Source organism: Rana temporaria, chromosome 2 (genome assembly GCF_905171775.1).
Source record: "Rana temporaria chromosome 2, aRanTem1.1, whole genome shotgun sequence".
Classification (NCBI taxonomy): Eukaryota; Metazoa; Chordata; class Amphibia; order Anura; family Ranidae; genus Rana; species Rana temporaria.
This window is the reverse complement of record NC_053490.1, coordinates 115078686-115099460: the sequence shown is the minus strand read 5'-3', so window position 1 is coordinate 115099460 and position 20775 is coordinate 115078686. Positions and strand designations below refer to the sequence as shown.

General features: G+C 40.5%; 1 protein-coding gene across 1 annotated transcript in view; it reads left to right on the top strand.

Annotated features, from left to right (window-relative positions):
* The window catches only part of SENP1 (SUMO specific peptidase 1), a 93822-nt gene extending 75506 nt beyond the window's left edge, over nt 1-18316 (top strand). Inside the window, exons 15-18 of the mRNA XM_040340802.1 lie at nt 7207-7286; nt 14702-14786; nt 16168-16263; nt 17370-18316. Of these exons, the coding sequence (XP_040196736.1) occupies nt 7207-7286; nt 14702-14786; nt 16168-16263; nt 17370-17432 (324 nt within the window). The 3' untranslated portion in view covers nt 17433-18316. The remainder of the gene's footprint in view (nt 1-7206; nt 7287-14701; nt 14787-16167; nt 16264-17369) is intronic.
* Nucleotides 18317-20775: the final 2459 nt, after the last annotated feature.

Sequence of the window (20775 nt, the reverse complement as noted above, 5' to 3'; positions counted from 1 at the left end):
TCTATATATATATATATATCTCTATATATATATATATATCTATATATATATATATATATATATCTCTATATATATATATATATATATCTCTATATATATATATATATATCTCTATATATATATATATATATCTCTATATATATATATATATATCTCTATATATATATATATATATCTCTATATATATATATATCTCTATATATATATATATATATATATATATATATCTCTATATATATATATATCTCTATATATATATATATATATATATCTCTATATATATATATATATCTCTATATATATATATATATATATATATCTCTATATATATATATATATCTCTATATATATATATATATATATATCTCTATATATATATATATATATCTCTATATATATATTTTTTATCCAAATTAGGCCGATATTTAACATGGCCGCAGCTCCGGAGCTAGGCCGAAGTCGCGTCCTTTCCTGATGCTGTGACCGCGGTGGCAATTCTCGGATTGCCGCCGCGGTCACAGCATCAGGAAAGGCCGCGGCTTCGGCCTAGCTCCGGAGCCGGGGCCATCTTGGTACACCTAGCGCGGCGGCCCTCCTCTCTGTTTACACCCACAGAGGAGGAGGGGCCAGCGCTCGTGGGACACACACCGCTCTCTGATGTCTGTACTGAGGAGGGGGGGCCTGGGGGGTGTCTATACTGGAGGGAGAGGGAGTCTGTACTGAGGTGGGTGACACTATTTTTTTTGCGCCAGTGCCATCTGCCATCCAGTGCATCTGCCAATGCCATCTGCCAGTGCCACCATCCAGTGCCAATTAGTGCCACCTTCCATCCAGTGCCATCTGCCAATGCCACCTGCCAGTGCCAATACCCGTGCCACCTTCCATTCAGTGCCACCTACCAGTGCCAACTAAAGCCATCAGTGCCACCTGCCAATGCCAACTATTGCCATCCAGTGCCACTTGCCAATCAGTGCCACCTGCCAGTGTCTATTAGTGCCACCTGCCAATCAATGCCATCTGCTAGTACCATCTTTTAGTGCCATCCAGTGCAACCTGCCAGTGCCAATAAGTGCCACCTGCCAATCAGTGCCTTCTGCTAGTGCCAATTAGTGCCACGAGCCAGTGCCACCAAAAAAAATAAAAAAATCGGCAGCAAAAATCGGCCGATTTCTACACCAAAGTTTGGGCACACCTCATTCAAAGAGTTTTTTCTTTATTTTCATGGCTATGAAAATTGTAGATTCACACTGAAGGCATCAAAACTATGAATTAACACATGTGGAATTATACATAACAAAAAAGTGTGCAACAACTGAAAATATATTTAATATTCTAGGTTCTTCAAAGTAGCCACATTTTGCTTTGATTACTGCTTGGCATTCTCTTGATGAGCTTCAAGAGGTAGTCACCTGGCGCAGCACCCCATCACTCTCCTTCTTGGTCAAATAGCCCTTACACAGCCTGGAGGTGTGTTTGGGGTCATTGTCCTGATGGATGGAATAGCATGCCGCTGCAAGATGCTGTGGTAGCCATGCTGGTTCAGTATGCCTTAAATTTTGAATAATCCCCCAACAGTGTCACCAGCAAAGCACCCCCACACCATCACACCTCCTCCTCCATGCTTCACAGTGGGAACCAGGCATGTAGAGTCCATTCGTTCACCTTTTCTGCGTCGCACAAAGACACGGGGGTTGCAACCCAAGATCTCAAGTTTGGACTCATCAGACCAAAGCACAGATTTCCACAGGTCTAATGCCCATTCCTTGTGTTCTTTAGCCCAAACAAGTCTCTTCTGCTTGTTGCCTGATTCACACAGTCTCCTCTTAACAGTTCTAGAGATGTGTCTGCTGCAAAAGGTGGCTACTTTGAAGAATCTAGAATATGAAATATATTTTCAGTTGTTTTTACACTTTTTTACTATGTATAATTCCACATGTGTTAATTCATAGTTTTGATGCCTTCAGTGTGAATCTACAATTTTCATAGTCATGAAAATAAAGAAAACTCTTTGAATGAGAAGGTGTGTGTGTGTATGTATATATGTATGTGTATATATATATATATATGTATGTGTATATATATATATATATATATATATACATATATATATATATATATATATATATATATATATATATATATATATATATATATATATATATATTACACACACACACACACACACACACACACACACACACACACACACACACTTGTGTGTGTATGTATGTATATATATTTCAGTCTGCCCCTTGGGAGGATAATTGTGTCAATATATTGCTACACGATTCCTAATTGGAGTGTCCTATTGAATTCTATATCCGATGCTTGTAGCGCCGACATGGTGGTGGTTTTTCATTCTCTCGCTGGATCAGTTTCGGCATTGGACGTTTCTATGGCAACGATTGTATTTAAGAGAGGCAGAGTGAAGCTGTACCCCCACCCCGCTAAGTTCTTGTGAACGTAATGCATACGGGGGGGAGGAGCTACTTGTGACTTCACCCTCTGCCATCCTGATCGTTCTGGTGTTGCATTACATGCTCATTTTTATCTTGCTCCATGTGAGTTGTTTTTTTGTATAAATAAACCGCTGATTCTTATCAAACGGAGAGCGCTTAGAATTTTGTTTATTCTTTGTTGGTGGGCATATCTTCTGTGGATCCAAGAGTTCCAGTTTTTGAGACTGCACTAGTTCCTGGTATCGTTGTTATACCCGCTTGGTGGGATAGGTGCATTTGACTACCCATTAGTTCAGGAGTCCATATATTGAGGTGAGCAAAGCGATTGCATTGGAGGTGGAGGGATTGTCACTTGAAGCTGTTGCTCCTGTTGTTTTCATTACGTGGAACATCCTTCCTACCGTTTCCTTTGCTCTTTTGGATTCACCTTTTATCTTATATTTCAATGTTTTTATTCGTTTTTACAAACGAGTAGACCGGAATACAAATCTAAGATGACATTGACACCTTCTGTTACAGGGACTGACAGAAATCGGACCATTATATAGAAATTAATGACATATAGGTTAAAAGGTGAAATGTGGCCCCAAACCATTATTATTTTATCTTGTATGAACTATATGCTCATTTTGTTATTTCATTTGTATATAATTTTTGCGCTGCACTATTTCACAGTTTTTTGCTAGTGTCTTAAAGGAGTTGTAAAGGAAATTTTTTTTTTTGCCTAAAATGAATGTCTGCAAGGTAGACACAGAATAGTGTAATGATTCTGTTAAAAAACAAGTAAATACCTATTAAATTCCTTCATCTATATGACCTTCGGCATTCTAGTTTCTGTTCTCTCATTCACTTGCTGGTTTGCTTCGCTCGTTCATGTAAGAACTACATTTCCCAGTATGAATTGCGGCACGCCCAGTAATTCACACCTCCTTGAAGTCTCTAACACGTAGAGAGCATCCTGCCACACAGATGTAGTTCCCAGGAGGGGGTGAGCACGTTACTGACCACCGCAGTAAAGCCTCCCTTCACGGTGGTCAGTAAAATCAGACAAGCAGGAAGTGAACAGAACAGAGAAGAAATAGAGCAACTTCTGGGCAAAAACGAACAATGAGGAAGTGAAAATAGGAATGTCTGCAGGTAAAGGATGCTTTATTATGAAAAACATTTTTTCCTTTACAACCCCTTTAAGGTGATGAACTTAATTTCCTTCCAGCTTAAAGCGGTGGTTCACCCTTATTGACAACTTTCCATCATTAAATTAGGCATAGTAGCGCGAGCTACAGTATGCCTGTATTTATTTTTTTAGTCCGGTACTCACTGTGCAATCCTAGCGAGACGATTCAGACTCCCCGCGGGGAATGGGCGTTCCTATCCAGAGGGAGCATCACGCTCCCCGAAGATAGCCGGAGTAGGTCTCGGCTCTTCACGACGCCTGCGCACAGACTATGCGCAGGCGCCGTGAAGCGCCAAGTCCTATTTCGGCTATTTCCGGAGAAGCGTGACGCGCCGTAGCGCCACTGGATAGGAACGCCCAGGAGTCGGAATCGTCTCGCTAGGATTGCACAGTGAGTACCGGACTAAAAAAATAAATACAGGCATATACTGTAGCTCGAGCTACTATGCCTCATTTTATGCTAGAGGAAAAAAAAATTTTTTTTTATTAATGGGGTGAACCCCCGCTTTAACCACTTCAATACTGGACACTTTCACCCCCTTCCTGCCAAGGCCAATTTTCACCTTTCAGTGCTGTCTCACTTTGACAATTGTACAAATTAAATTGTACAACACTGTATATTATATATTTTTTTTATAATATAGCATTTTTTTTTATTTAGCGCTGCAATTTCTGTTGTCTACCTTCGCAATGTTTTCTTATCTCAAATCAACCAAATCTGCCCATGGATGGTCAGCTTAGAATGGAAAGTCATGAACAGCCTTTTGTCCCAGAGAAAAAGTTGGGCCAATACCTATACAATACCTTCAGCGGATTCTAAGTACATTGGTGCAATTTGGCCCTTCCTGGATTCTAATTCCACATGGAAATGCATACGATCCGTAGACATTCAAGATGCGTATCCGCATGTTCCCATTATTCACGTTAAACTTAAAATTCTTTAAACTTTAAATCTAGGGATGCACCGAAATTTCGGCCACCAAAACATATCGACCGAAAGATAAATGTTGCCGATAATGGCTCTGAAAAGTGGCTGCACAGCAATTCCGATCCAGCCCTGACGCACAGCATGGCATTGCATTACCAGGCACTGGTAGGCTGTACCTCATTGTGTACTGGCGGGTTGCTACATATGGGACACAGACACTGGTGAGACTGCATAAAGGGCACAGGCAGGCTGCTGCATCTGACTGGTAGGCTGCATTTGATGGACACTGGTGAGGCTGCACTGATCTCCTGTACCACGTCTGCAGTCTCTCACCAGCTCCTGCATCATATCTGCTTAAGGTGCACAGCAAGGAAATTTTGCTAATACTATTGGCAATGTGTTATATAAAAATGTAGATGGTTTATTTAAAATATAAACATTTTATTTAAAATGTATACGGTCATTTTCGGTATCGGTTTTCAGCCTAGTGTATTGTTCATTTTCGGTATCGGTTTCGGCACCAAAAATCTAATTTTGGTGCACTCCTATTTAAAACCTTTTTAAAATTCTAAATTCTACATGGAAATACATACTGCCCGTAGACATCAAAGATACGTGTTCACATTTCTCATTTTAAACTACACTTTCTTGGTTCTGCAGTAGCAGACAAGGTTGCCTAACTGTCTGAGGGGACTACCTGTTTTTGTAGGTTCCCATGGTTCTACCAGGTGAATATCCAATCTTCTGCATATGCAGATTTCTGCCACAAGGCTCTTGCAGCTCGACTCTTCTGAAGTTGAGTCTGGCCTTTTTGTTTTGCCTTTTGGCACAGTTCTGTTTGTCTAGTTAACTACCTTTCTCATTCATTGATTGAGGGACATACCAGGGTCTATGTATTCTTTGCCTGTATACTGTACAATTAAGATTAGAGTAACTTTCCTATAAACTACATATGAAGTACAGGTCACCCTCCCTTTCATTCCCTAATTCATCTGCATTGATTGCTACAAAACTGAGGACTTGGAGTGGGGTAGGGTTACAAGGGAGCTTTTGGTACTGTCAAGTCACCAGAAGTTATTGTAAGCCTTTGTCCAGAGTATTTGAATACTTCACCCGTGTTCTGTATTGTACGCCAAGATGTGGAATTTACAGGTAAGGTGCAGTTTGTTTTTTGTTGTTTTTTTCACCTGTGTGCACTACAATGTAATGTAAGAACTCATCTAAATTTAAACAGAAAAGTCAGTTTGAGCTTTCAGCATTTTGCTGTTGGGAAAATTAGGGAAAACATTTAAACAAAAATGAATTTGTCTCCATTTCAACGAGACTGATTTGGGAAATATATATCCAAATCTTCTATGAAATAAAAGCCCCATCTGTCCCGAAGAAGAAGAGGTGTAGAACACTAAAGTTGTAACGTGAACAGAGACCTCTCCCAAGTGAACAATGTGCTTTGGCACATAACAGTAAAAAGGGTGAAAGGCTGTGGGACTGAAGTGGTTAATTCAGATGCATATTGAAAGGGGCTTAGATTTTTTTTTTTTTTTTTTTGATCCTGGTCGTCATCTTTAAAGTGGAGTTCCACCCCGTTTTTTTTTTTTTTTTTTTTTTTCTAAAATCCCCCCCAAAAAAATGGAAAACAAAATGTATACTCCCCAGAAAGGGCTGTTGCTATGCGGAAATAGCTCTTCTGCCTCTTCATTCACAGTAGGAAATGCGCAGTAGGCATTTGTGTGTGAAATACTAAACAGACGGTGGGAAAGCTGCTAATGATCAAAAGTAAATAAACCAAAGGTGTGTGCCCTCTAACAGTGGGTCTATGTCGGGTGACCTGAAGTAGGGCTAAGTCCAATGATAAGTGGACACCCTGTGAATACACACTGAAAAAACCGGGGTGTGTGTAGGTTACCCTGTTGCTAGAAAGAGATGTGGATATGGGCCAAAAAGATGGCTAAACCAGGACCACCAGCCTCCGCTGGTATCCAGGTACTATGTGCAATGAAAGGAGTGATGAAAGTAAATTGAAAAAAAAAGGAGAAAATGTGTAGTCCGGATCCTGTGCAGGCCAGCAGAAACTGGATATGTCTGTGGCCGTAGTGTAACAAACACCCTATTGTGGCTGAAAGATTTAAAACTTCTATTGCCTCCCAGATGCCAAAGGCATAATCGGTTTGTGAGTGTAGTGAGAAAACACACAAAAAAATGTGTATGTGAAACAAATAAAAACATTTTTTTCAAGTGTGGCTGGACCTAAAACACCAGCCTACGTGGGTCTCAAGGTACCTTGTGCAGAGTGAATTAAATAAAATTGTATTTCAATAAGAAATAGATACTACAAGAATTACTAAGTGTAGGGTCAGGATACTGTGCAGACTAACGGGTAGCTGGATATGATTGCCACTATATGAAATAAATCCTGCGTGCCAGACAACCTGATCTAGTTATGGTGATTCCCAGTGTCTCACAAGTATCAACAGAGTGTATTCCAACACTATAATGATGCAAACAACCACAAACAATTAGTTGGTAAAACAAAAAAATATAAAATGTGTGTGAAATACGCCTTAGTTACAAAATCAACATCTTTTTCAACATAGATTTCGTTTGTGTAATCTTGCTCCAGTTTATTCTTTTTGTATGTTTCACAGGTGATCGATTTTAGGAAAAAGACAATAACGTACTATGACTCAATGGGAGGCCACAACAATGAAGCCTGCAAGTTATTACTGTAAGTACCTCAAAAACATGTAACCAACTTATATTAAAGGAGTTGTAAAGGAAAAACATTTTTTGCCTAAAATTAATGTCTGCAAGGTAGACAGACAGTGTAATGATTCTGTTAAAAAACGAGTAAATACCTATTAAATTCCTTCATCTATATCACCTCCGGCATTCTAGTTTCTGTTCTCTCATTCACATCCTGGTTTGCATTGCTCGTTCATGTAAGAACTACATTTCCCAGTATGAATTGCGGCACGCCCAGTAATTCACACCTCCTTGAAGTCTCTAACACGTAGAGAGCGTCTTGCCGCACAGATGTAGTTCCCAGGAGGGGGTGAGCACGTTACTGACCACCACAGTAAACCCTCCCTTCACGGTGGTCAGTAAAATCAGACAAGCAGGAAGTGAACAGAGAACAAAACGAGCAACCTCTGAGCAAAAACAAACTATAAGAAGGGAAAAGAGGAATGTCTGCAGGCAAAGGATGCTTTTTATGAAAAAAAATGTTTTCCTTTACAACCCCTTTAAGTTTGTTATATTAAGTTTACAATTAAAGGACCGCTGTACCCCCACCTCACAAGTACAGGCTGCTTGGTATAATACATTTCGTACTCATTCCAGCTGTCTTTACTGTGTGGCCCTGCCTATAGCTGTACAGACTTTGCAGCTAAAACAATTCTGCTAGGTCTACTCTTGCAGTGCATGTGGGCCACAACCCCATTCATCCCTGTAGGTTAGCTGTACTCATGGTGATGTCCAGCTTGGATCAGGTGCAGAAAGTCTGAGATCTTCTATCTTCTTAACCACAACCAATTTCTGGTAAATTTGGGTGATGGGTGAGTGCACATTGCCACATGATGAATTATGCATTACAGTACAGATAGAGTACACTAATGCCAGGAGTCTGTCTGGGAGCACTGGAGTTGCTGATGTACAAGGAGGATTTTGATTTTATGGGAATTTCAGAGACTTGGTTTAACAGCTCTCGTGATTGGCAACCATCGAGGAATATTTCCTAGATCGCAGAGATGGGTAAAAAAGGGGTAGGGGTATGCCTGTATATCAAGAATGATGTGCACATTATTGTGAGGGACGACATTACCAATGGAGCAAGGGAGGAGGTGAAGTCCTTATGGGTGGAGCTTCAAAGGGAGGAAACTAAGGGGCAAAGTAATTCTGGTTGTATGCTGTAGGCCCCCCAAACCAGGAGGGTAGGTGGACCTCCTATTGTCTGGAATGGCGACAAGGATGGGAAGTGTCATTTTATAATGGGGGATTTTAACTATCCAGATATAGACTGGGCGGAAGGTACCGCACATTCGTCTAAGGCTCGTCATTTCCTGAATGTCTTGCAGGACAATTTCATGAGTCAGATGGTAAATACACCAACAAGAAACTATGCCTTACTAGACCTACTAATGACTAACAATACAGACCTGATCGCGGATGTGGAAATAGAGGACAACTTAGGAAACGACAACCACAGGTCAATTCGTTTCGGTATAAATCACAAAAATAAGAAGCACAAGGGTAATACAAAGACACAGAATTTTAAAAGCGCCAACTTCCCTAAACTACGCTCTTTGCTAGAAGATATTAGATGGGATAAAATCCTAGGAACAAAGAACATGGAGGAAAATGGGAGTGCTTTAAAGGATCACTAAAGGAAATATTTTTTTTAGCTAAATAGCTTCCTTTACCTTACTGCAGTACTGGTTTCATGTCCTCATTGCTCGTTTTTGCTTTGATGTTGCTGTAAAACTGCTCTGATCTCCACACTTCCTGGTTGTCTGGCTCCTTATAACCATCATACTGGGAGCTTTTCACGATGATCTAAGCCAGGGGTCTCAAAGTACCGGCCCGCGGGCCATTTGCGGCCCGCGGACCGGTTTTAAATGGCCCGCGGGTGCCACGGAAGTGTAGATCGAGGTGCATGAAGAGTAGCGCAGGAAGCGTCTGTCATAAGTTCACTTGTCTCTCATGTCACACTGCTACTCCCCGGCGGCCCCTCCTCTCTTCTCGTCCATCCCCATTTGCTTGTGACATCATCTGAGATGGACGAGAAGAGAGGGAGGGGGGCTGCCGGGGAGTAGCAGCGTGACATGAGAGACAAGTGAACTTATGACAGACGCTTCCTGCGCTACTCTGCCTTTGAAGAAAACAACAAGTAAATGCTGACCTGTGCCCTGGTGTGCTCTCATGTGCCCTGATTGTGCCCTAATGTGCTCTCATGTGCCCTGATTGTGCCCTCATGTGCCCTGATTGTGCCCTCATGTGCCCTGATTGTGCCCTGATTGTGCCCTCATGTGCTCTCATGTGCCCCAATGTGCCCCATGTACCCTGATGTGCCCCATGTACCCTGATGTGCTGGGCTCTGTACATCAGGGTACCCTGATGTGCCATGTGCCCTGTCCTGATGTGCTGTGCCCCATGTACCCTGATGTGCTCTCATGTGCCCAATGTTCCCTGATTGTGCCCTGGTGTGCTCGTATGTGCCCTGATATGCCCCATGTGCTCTGATTGTGCCCTGATGTGGCCCATGTACCCTGATGTGCCATGGGGCACATGAGAGCACATCAGGGAACATGGGGCACACCAGGGAACATGGGGCACATGAGAGCACATCAGGGCACATGGGGCACAGCACATCAGGACAGGGCACATGGCACATCAGGGTACAGGACATGGCACATAAGGACAGGGCACAGGCCACATGAAACAGCACATCAGGGTACAAAGCCCAGCACATCAGGGCACATGGGGTACCCTGATGTGCTGGGCTTTGTACCCTGATGTGCTGTTTCATGTGCCCTGTACCCTGATGTGCCCTGTCCTGATGTGCCGTGCCCTGATGTGCCATGTGCCCTGTCCTGATGTGCTGTGCCCTGATGTGCTCTCATGTGCCCCATGTTCCCTGGTGTGCCCCATGTTCCCTGATTGTGCCCTGATATGCTCTCATGTGCCCCATGTGCCCTGGTGTGCTCGTATGTGCCCCATGTGCCCTGATATGCCCCATGTGCCCTGATGTGCTCTGATTGTGCCCCATGTACCCTGATGTGCCATGTGCCCCATGTACCCTGATGTGCCCCATGTACCCTGATGTGCTGGGCTTTGTACCCTGATGTGCTGTTTCATGTGCCCTGTCCTGATGTGCCATGTCCTGCACTGTGCCATGTGCCCTGTCCTAATATGCCCTGCCCTAATGTGCCGTGCACCCTGATGTGGCCTGTTGTGTTGTACCCCTATGTGTTGTGCTCTGATGTGCCCTGTACCCTGATGTGTTGGGCTTTGTACCCTGATGTGCTGGGCCCTGTGCCCTGATGTGCTGTACCCTGATGGTGAGTGGTCAGTGTGTAGTGTAGTGGTCAGTGTGTAGTGTAGTGGTCAGTGTGTAGTGTAGTGGTCAGTGTGTAGTGTAGTGGTCAGTGTGTAGTGGTCAGTGTGCAGTGTAGTGGTCAGGGTTAATAATGCGCTGACACCTGTTTTTGAAGTTTGAAAGTTTGCATGCGGCCCCCCATGGGATATGGAAACTTGTCTTGTGGCCCTCAGGTAATTTGCATTTGAGACCCCTGATCTAAGCTGTCATTACTGTGTGTCTAAAACTTAACAGAACCAATCAGATTCATTTTAAAAACACTGCCCTGGATTTGTTTGTTTTTGTTCTGTGGGTCTCTTTACTTCACATAAACATGAAACCAGTTTAAAAACGAAAGTGAAACTACAGGTACATTATATGATTGAATTTAATCTATTTTTAATCATTTTTAAAAGGAATCGGTTAACTTTTATGTCTCTATACCCTGTAAACAGTCATTTCAGCAAAACATTTTTTTCCTTTAGTGATCCTTTAAGAGCATACTAAAAAAAAAAAAGCATTGGTCAGTGCATTCCATGGGGAAATAAATTTAAAAGAGCTAATAAAAATCCTGGGTGGCTCAACTCCAACGTAAAAATGCATTTAAAAACAAAGGAAAAAGGCCTTCAAACAATAAAAAGCCGGGTCACTGTCATTCCAACTTTACAAAGCATGTAATAAAAAATGTAAGGGTGCAATCCGGGCGGCTAAGATGGAACACGAAATGCACATAGCAGAGGAGAGTAAAAAAAAATCCCAAGAAATTCTTTAAGTATATTAATGGTAAGAAAGGGAGGTCAGAACACATTGGCCCCATAAAGAATGTTGAAGGGAATTTGGTTACAAAAGACAGATGGCCAAGTCCCCTCCTGCTCTTTAGGATAACAGCCGAGCGGCTTTTTAGCCGAATAGGTTATCACTCAAAGAAGCCAACCACTGGCTCTAAAATAACTGCTGCAGGCATTACCCCGGTATAATCGATTCAAGCCGAGAACGTAAATTTGCGTACAGACGGCGTGAAGGGGTTAAAATAAGTTTGTTTTTATTCCTTTGCAATCCTGTGGCAAATTAAAGTGAAACCAAATTGTATATGTGCACCACAAACTAATCATCACTATTTTAACCACTTAAGGACCTTGCCTGTTTTTCAGATGTGGTGTTTACAAGATTAAAACTTTTTTTTTTCTAGAAAATGACTTAAAACCCCCAAACATTTTATTTATATATATATATATATATATATATATATATATATATATATATATATATATATATATATATATATATTATAATATATATTTTTTTTTATATATATATATATATATATATATATTTATATATATATATATATATATATATATATATATATATATATATATAATTTTTTTTTCTAACACCCTAGAGAATAAAATGGCGCTCATTGCAATACTTTTTGTCACACCGTATTTGGGCAGCGGTCTTGCAAGCGCACTTTTTTTGGAAAAAATTCTCTTTTTTTTAATTAAAAAATAAGACAACAGTAAAGTTAGCCTAATTTTTTTTTTTATATTGTGAAAGATAATGTTATGCCAAGTAAAATGATACCCAACATGTCACGCTTCAAAATTGCGCCCGCTCGTGGAATGGCGTCAAACTTTTACCCTTAAAAATCTCCATCGGCGACATTAAAAAAATTCTATAGGTTGCATCTTTTGAGTTAGAGGAGGTCTAGGGCTAGAATTATTGCTCTCGCTCGAACGATTGCGGTGATACCTCACTTGTGTGGTTTGAACACAGTTTTCATATGCGGGCGCTACTCACGTATGCGTTCGCTTCTGTGCGCAAACTCGTCGGGACGGGGCGCTTTAAAACATTTTTTTGTTTGTTTTCTTTATTTTTATTTATTTTATCATTTAAAAAAAAAGTCACTTTTATTCCTATTAAATGTCAACGTCCCTTGTAATAGAAAAAAGCATGACAGGTTCTCTTAAAGCGGAGGTTCACCCATACCTTACACATTTTCCCCTTCGCTTTATGCTTGTTTTGTCTAGGGGAATCGGCTATTTGTTTTAAAATATGATCCGTACTTACCCGTTTACGAGATGCATCTTCTCCTCCACTTCCCGGTATTGGCTGCGAGAATGGGCGTTCCTTCTTGATTGACAGTCTTCCGAGAGGCTTCCGACGGTCGCATCCATCGCGTCACGATTTTCCGAAAGAAGCCGAACGTCTGTGCGCAGTATAGAGCCGCACCGACGTTCGGCTTCTTTCGGCTACGAGTGACGCGATGGATGCGACCGTCGGAAGCCTCTCGGAAGACTGTCAATCAAGAAGGAACGCCCACTCCCGAAGACCCATACCCGGAAGCGACGGAAGAAGATGCATCTCGAAAACGGGTAAGTACGGATCATATTTTAAAACAAATAGCCAATTCCCCTAGACAAAACGAGCAGGAAGCTAAGGGAAAAAAAAAAAAAAAAGGAATTGGTTGAACTCCCACTTTAATTATGAGATCTGGGGTCAAAAAGACCTCCGATCTCATATTTAGACTAAAATGCAAAAAAAAAAAAAAAATTGTCATTTGAAAAAATTACAACAAGAAAATATGCCTTTAAGAAGCATGGGCGGAAGTGACTTTTTGACGTTGCTTCCGCCCTGCTATGCTATGGAGACGGGTGGGGGCCATCTTGCCCTCACTCGTATCCCAGCCGAGCAGGAGGAAAGACCCGATCGCCGCCGTTGCCGGCGGCTCCGGTAAGTGGTAGGAGGCCCTCTCCCGGTGCCGATAACGTTGATCTCGCGGCGAATCCGCCGCGGAGACCACCATTATCGTTTAAAGGACCGCTCACTGAAAAGATGGTTATCTCGGTTGTGGCAGCGGATGCTGCCGTTACCGAGATATCCATCTTTAAAAAAATGACATATATACAGTGAGCGGTCCTTAAGTGGTTCTAAAGGGAAAATGTTTATCTTCATGTATTCTATGCATTAAGATGAAAAAATCTTGTGTGCAGCAGCCCCCCAAATACTTACCTGAGCCCCATCTTGATCCAGCAATTTTGCACGAGAGCCTCGGCTGTCCATGGCTCTCCCTCATTGGCTGAGACTGCAACGGGCGCCATAGGTGCCAGCTGCTGTCAGTCAGTGAGCCAAAGAGGAGAGAGAGGGGACAGGGCCAATCTGTTCATGTCTGAATGGAAACACAGCGCAGCGGCTCTGCTCAGATGCCCCCCATTGCAAGCTGCTTGCTGTATGGGGCACTCGACAAGAGAAAGGGTTGCTCTGTGCAAAACCACTACAAGTAAGTTATAACATGTTTGGTATTTTTAAGCAAAAAATAAAAACAAGCCTTTTTTTATCACTTTAATTCATTTTTGATTTTCAAAGCAAACTCAGCCATCCATCCATGTGTCTTTGTTGATAAATCACTTTGAAAAACGCCCCCCCTAGCATTTCTAGCCACAGCCATCTTAAGTAAGGGCAGATGATTCATATAGCATTTACTTCCTGGAATCCATCTTCCTTTAGCTCATGCATGCAGGAGGGTGTGCTTGGCTGGGAAAGGTCCTCCGGCCCTCCTCGAGGATATTAAAGGGGGGGGGGGGAATATGCATGACATCATTTTGGACTCGGTCAGAAAGCAACTGAAGGAAAAACTGAAAGAAAAAAAAAAACGTTGCAAGTCTGTTTCTTCCTATCTTTGTATTAATGTTGGCATAATAAGGATTAGAAATAGTTATGCTGATTTGAGGGAGTTTAGTTCTGCTTTAAATTACTATGTGAAAGCTTAGATAAGATTTTAACGATTTGGATTTACATGTTGATCTACTTCACTGAAGCTTGTATATCTGCTTTTGGTTTAGAAGGGAGAGCCACATGTCATGGCTGTCATTTTTTATTTTACTATACTAGATTACTTTTGAACAATGCAACACAAGCACTCTAATAAATACTAGGCTATTGTTTACTTGTGTTAAGCCTGGAAAATTGGTTTTGACCTGTTTCTGCAGCTCCACAATTCCCAAGTAGCTTGGTTCTTTGCATTAAGCTGTATCTAAAAAAAAAAATTAACCCATGTTTTTTTGCAGGCAATATCTGAAGCTAGAAAGCCAAGACAAGAAAGGTGTCAGTTTCGACTGTAATGGATGGTCTCTGAACAGTAAGAGAAGTCGGGTATGTTTTTAATGCATCTAATTGAAAGGGCATATACAAGATTTTAGAATAAACTGGAGTTTGCCCACCCACCACTATTGTTTTTGTTCTGTAACAAAAAACTGCTTTTCACAAAAAAATTATAGTAAAAAATGCTGGCAACTGTATACTCTACTAAAACGTTATTTGCTACATGTAAATACAGTGTACAAAATGCTCTTTGAGTTTTGTACACTATACAGTATGTAGCAAATGTTCTAATAGAGAAGTATACAGAGTTGCCTGCATTTTTCACTGTGGACTGACCGCATTGGGGATGGAACATCCCAGTCTGTGCACCGATCTCCAGCACAGATTCTTGGATTGAACAGTAGAGCTGGGGTATAATATGTTTTCAATTAGAAAAAATAATTTGTAAAAAACATGAGGGAAAGTGGTTACTCTTTATGGACAGAAAGGAGCTTAAAGGAGTTGTAAAGGAAAACCATTTTTTTTGCTGAAATTACTGTTTACAGGGTATAGAGACATAATAGTTAACTGATTCATTTTAAAAATAGATAAAAATCAATCATATAATGTACCTGCAGTTTCTAGTTTCGTTTTTGCATGTTTCCTGCTTCTGTGATGTACAGGGCAGTGATGGTTTGGAAAACGAAACTGATTGGTGCTGTGGGGTTTTAGACACACAGTAATCACACCTCCTTGATTAGTGACCACAGAGAGAAAGCTCCCAGCACTGTGGTTATCAGGAAACAGACCAGCAGGAAGTGTTGAGATCAGAGAAGAATTACAGCAACTTGAGAGCAAAAACTAACAATGAGGACATGAAAACAGCACTGCATTAAGGTAAAGGAAGCTATTAAGATAAAAAAAAATTCCTTTACAAACCCTTTAACTTGCAGGGAGAGTCTCTAGATTAAATATATATTTTTGACATATAATTTTTCAATAAAATGTAACAGGACCTTCATTCTCAAATAATATAAAAACACACACACACACACACACACACACACACACACACACACACACACACACACACACACACACACACACACACACACACACACACACACACACACACACACACACACACACTCTGTAAACTACAGAAACAGAAGTTGGTCAGAAAACGGCAAGGCCAACAAGGTGGCAGTAATAAATTCATACATATAAATGTTTTCTCTAGCCAATTATGGTCTGTAAAAGAAAAAAAATAGCATGAATGCAAAAACATATCACAGAAAATTGATGGCAATGGCAACAGCAGTGCATAAATTGGCACGCAGTAAGAAATGTATTTTTATTTTTTTATTTTTTTCCTAATGCATTGAAATTGGTAGTTTTTTTGTTTTTGTAGGTTTTTACATAATTCAATGTCACAGCTGTATTATTCTTTTAGGAAATTCCCCAGCAAATGAATGGAAGTGACTGTGGAATGTTTACTTGCAAATATGCAGATTACATTACCAAAGATAAGACCATCACCTTCACACAGGTAACTGTTCCCTCTCTGCACATAGTGGGCACATACATTGTGAATTGTGGATTCCATGATTTAGCCTAGGTTCACACTGACTGCGGGAATGAAATCGTGTAAGTTCCGCCGAACTCTCACAATTTCATTCCCGCATGTCAGTCCTGACTTTGGGGGGTGATTTCAGATGTCAATGGAAATTGCACCCCGAAATAGCCAAATGTAGTACAGAAACTACTTTTGGGAATCAGTGCGGTGCCGCAAGTGTGACCTGGCACCGATTCGGACACTACCATTGCCACCAATTTGGCTTGCGATTTGACGTGACAATGTGAACCAGGGCTTAAAGGGGTTGTAAAGACAAAAATATTTTCCTCTTAAATTAAAGTCTTGACAGTAGCTGATAAAGTAAAAAGTAATGTTTTGCATTATAACTAGTTTGATACCTGTTGAAATCGAGCTGTTTTATTCACCTCCGTCCTGAATCATTACTCTCACTGACTTCCTGGTTTGCGTTGCGCATTCATTCTTGCTACATCACGGCCTAATGGGTACTACAGTTCCCATTAGGCTTAGCCTCCATGCCTGTGAGGGATAAGAGAGCATCTTCACACAGGTCTGTAGTCATAGGGAGGGGGTGAGCACATTCTGCTTTCCACCATGCAAAACGGCTCAGATGCTGGTGGAAAGCAAGAAGAGGAGAGACCGGAAATGGCATTTTCATACCTGGATTACTGTATTTTGGAGGTCAAAAGGAAAAACGAGGTAAGTGATATTTAAATGCTCTAACTTACAGCAATCAATTCATCTAATAAAAAACGAACCTTCAGTGTTCCTTTAAACTGATTACTGACATGATGGTTTTTATTTTTGCTTTTCTCTCTGATGGGAAGTTGAGGACAGTTTCTATGTTGGGTTTTTCGCACGGAGAGCCTGGCATTGGTAGTTTGGTACTAAAAGAAAATAGGTCAGAAAAGAAAACATATACCATGATTACAAAGCTGAACAGACCGTAGGCATGCTTTACCATGTGTACTGTCCTTTATTTTGTGCTTGTGTGCTAGACTTTTTTATTTTTCTTTTCTTACAGCTATTAATTTTTGTTCCTTTTTTATCTTTTGTTCCAGCATCACATGCCATATTTTAGGAAACGAATGGTTTGGGAAATACTTCACCAAAAACTACTTTGATGTAATGTTGTATTGCCAGTTACTTTGTTGAGGATTTCTCTCCTCTTCATGAAGTTTAAATATGGACCAACAAATATAAAGTATATTTTTCCACTTGTTTACAGAATAAATATATCGCATTGTTATTTATGACAGCTGTCTGTCAAATGCCAATTGATGTGGATTTTTTTTTTTTTTACAAAAGATTCTATAGTTGTATGTATTAAAACTGGTTTAAAACTTTATATTTTGAAGGCAGAAAACCACTTTCAGATGAATTCCTGTACAGGATCTTCATTGTCTACACAGGCATTGGTTGCCATTTTATATTCTAAAAACTAGTAGTGGGGATAGCATTTTCAGCACGACTCAGAATTTACTTTTGTACATTGAAACAAAACACACCTTTTTCTATAATCAAAGCTGTTGGCTGTTTTATACCAATATGTACTTAGATGCAACATTGCAAATGGTATCCTGTTTTCAAATTTTTGTATATCTTAAAAACACAGTGGAATTTACTGAGACATAATGGAATGTGTGTTATGTTTATACTTTACTATGTTAGTCATATTTGTATTGGTGTCTTTCAGTTTCCAGCCTACCTCAGTTGTTATTGGCTCGTCAAAGCTGGACATGGGCAAGAACTGAGTAAAATGACCAGCAGAGCAGATATATTGTGTTTTGAAGACTAACACACATTTTGGCATAACTGCTATATATAAATATATCCCCCCTCCCCCTAATTTTGAAGGGTTATTGTTTTTGATGGTCTAGCTGGCTGCAAAAAAGTTTTTGTATACAAATGTTAAAACTGCTCAAGTCATCTGATTTTTTGTATTGGCCATCGGCTATTTACTTGACTTTTTATTTAAATAAACCTTATGACTTTTTTTTTTTGTAAATTGTGTACTTTTAATTTGTTTGAAGCATATTGTAGCATATTGTAGCCAACTGTATAGTGCCTTAAAGTATTCATACCCCTTGAAATCTTCCACATTTTGTCATGTTGCAACCAAAAACCTAAATGTATTTTATTGGGATTGACCAACACAAAGTGGCACATAATTGTGAAGTGGAAGGAAAATGATTAAATGGTTTTCAAAGTTTTTTTTTTTTTTTTTTTTTTTTTCAAATGTCTGAAAAGTGTGGTGTGCATTTGTCTTCGGCCCTCCTGAGTCAAGACTTTGTAGAACTACCTTTCTCTGTAATTACAGCTGCAAGTCTTTTTGGGGATGTCTCTACCAGCTTTGCACATCTAAAGTGAAATTTTTGCCCATTCTTTGTAAAATAGCTCAAGCTCTGTCAGATTGGATGGAGAGTGTCTGAACAGCAATTTTCAAGTCTTGCCACAGATTCTAAATTGGATTCAGGTCTGAACTTTGACCGGGCCATTCTAACACATGAATATGCTTTGAATTAAACCATTTAATTGTAGCTCTGGCTATATGTTTAGTGTCGTTGTCCTGCTGGAAGGTGAACCTCCACCACTGTCAAGTCTTTTGCAGACTCGAACAGGTTTTCTTCTAAGATTGCCCTGTATTTATCTCCATCCATCTTCCCATCAAATCTGACCAGCTTCAATGTCCCTGCTGGAGAAAAGCATCCCCACAACATGAGGCTGCCACCACACTTCATGGTGGAGATGATGTGCAGTGTGTTTAGGATGATGTGCAGTGTTTAGTTTTCCACCACACATAGCGTTTTGATTTTAGGCCAAAAAGTTCAATTTTTGTCTCCTCTAACCAGAGCACCTTCTTCCACGTGTTTGTATTCCCCCACACATGACTTCTTATGGCTTTCTTTCAACACTGGCTTTGCTCTTTCTTTTTTTTTTATAAGGGCCAGATTTGTGAAGTGCACGACTAATAATTGTCCTGTGGACAGATACTCCCACCTGAGTTGTGGATCTCTACAGCTCCTCCAGAACTACTATGGGCCTTTTGGCTGCTTCTCTGATTCATGTTACCTGGCCTTTTAGGTGGATGGCTGTGTCTTGGTAGGTTTGCAGATGTGCCATACACTTTCTGTGTTCAGATGATGGCTTGAACAGTGCTCCATTGACTGTTCAAAGCTAGGGATATTTTTTTTTGTTATAACTTAAACCTGATTTCAACTTTTCTACAACTTTATCCCTGACCTGTCTGTTGTGTTACTTGGCCTTCATGATGCGGTTTGTTCACTAAGGTTCTCTAACAAACCTCTGAGTGCTTCGCAGAACAGCTGTCTGTATTCTGAGATTAAATTACACACAGGTGGACTCTATACTAATTAGAGGACTTCTAAAGGCAATTGGTTCCAGTAGATTTTAGTTAGGGGTATCGGCATAAAGGGACTAAATACAAATGCACGCCGCACTTTTCAGATATTTTATTTGTAAAAAAATTGAAAACCATTTATAATTTTCCTTTCACTTCACAATTTATGTGCCACTTTGTGTTGGTCTATCACATAAACTCCCACTAAAATACATTTACGTTTTGTATTGTAGCATGACAAAATGTCAAGGGGGTATGAATACTTTTTCAAGTCACTGTAGGTTTAATTGCAGAATTCTGCCACCAAGATGTAGAAACTGTAGATGGAATAGTTGGTGATATTGGTTTCTTCCCACATTTTAAAGACCTGCTGGTAGGTTAATCGGATGCTGTCTAAATTTGCCCTAGTATGTATGAATATGTAGAGAAAAGGAATGAAGTTGCGCTGTGGAACAATAATAAAGCTAAACTAACACGGTGACATTTCAGGGACCATATGTGGATAAAGTAGCCCTTACCACAAAGGCTAATATGAATAGTGTCCAAAGTATGTGAAGCAAAATTCAAATATGAAACCAATTGCGAAACAAAGTTCGATTATGAAGCAAAGTTCAAATGGCAAAAAACAAGCCAAAAACCACTTGAAGTTAATTATGCAAAACCAAATCTTGTGGTAAATGATGAAAACAGTCCTGATAGGAGGTCCTAAATATATTATAGACTGAATGCCACCACCAAAAATACACCTTAAGAAGATGGAGGCTTACCAGACTGCAAGCATGACTCTTGCGGCTGTAAACCCCAGCCAGGGCCTTTGTGTAGTCAACACCAATTGCAGATGGATAGGGGAACCCTCCAGCAGGATCAGCGGCAAGTTGAGTGTATCCAGGGAATAAAATTCATATAGTGAAGTATGACAAAGCAGGCAGCACGTGCAAAAAAGTTGATTGTGACTGAATTAAACACCATCACCAGATCACCTCATAAAATGAAGGCTTACCAGAGGACAAATTTTGATCAGCTAATGGCTAAAAACCCTAGCCAGGGCTTTGATAGACTCAGCTGCTTACTTGGGTGTCCTTACATTCTGGCTTCTGATCACAGCT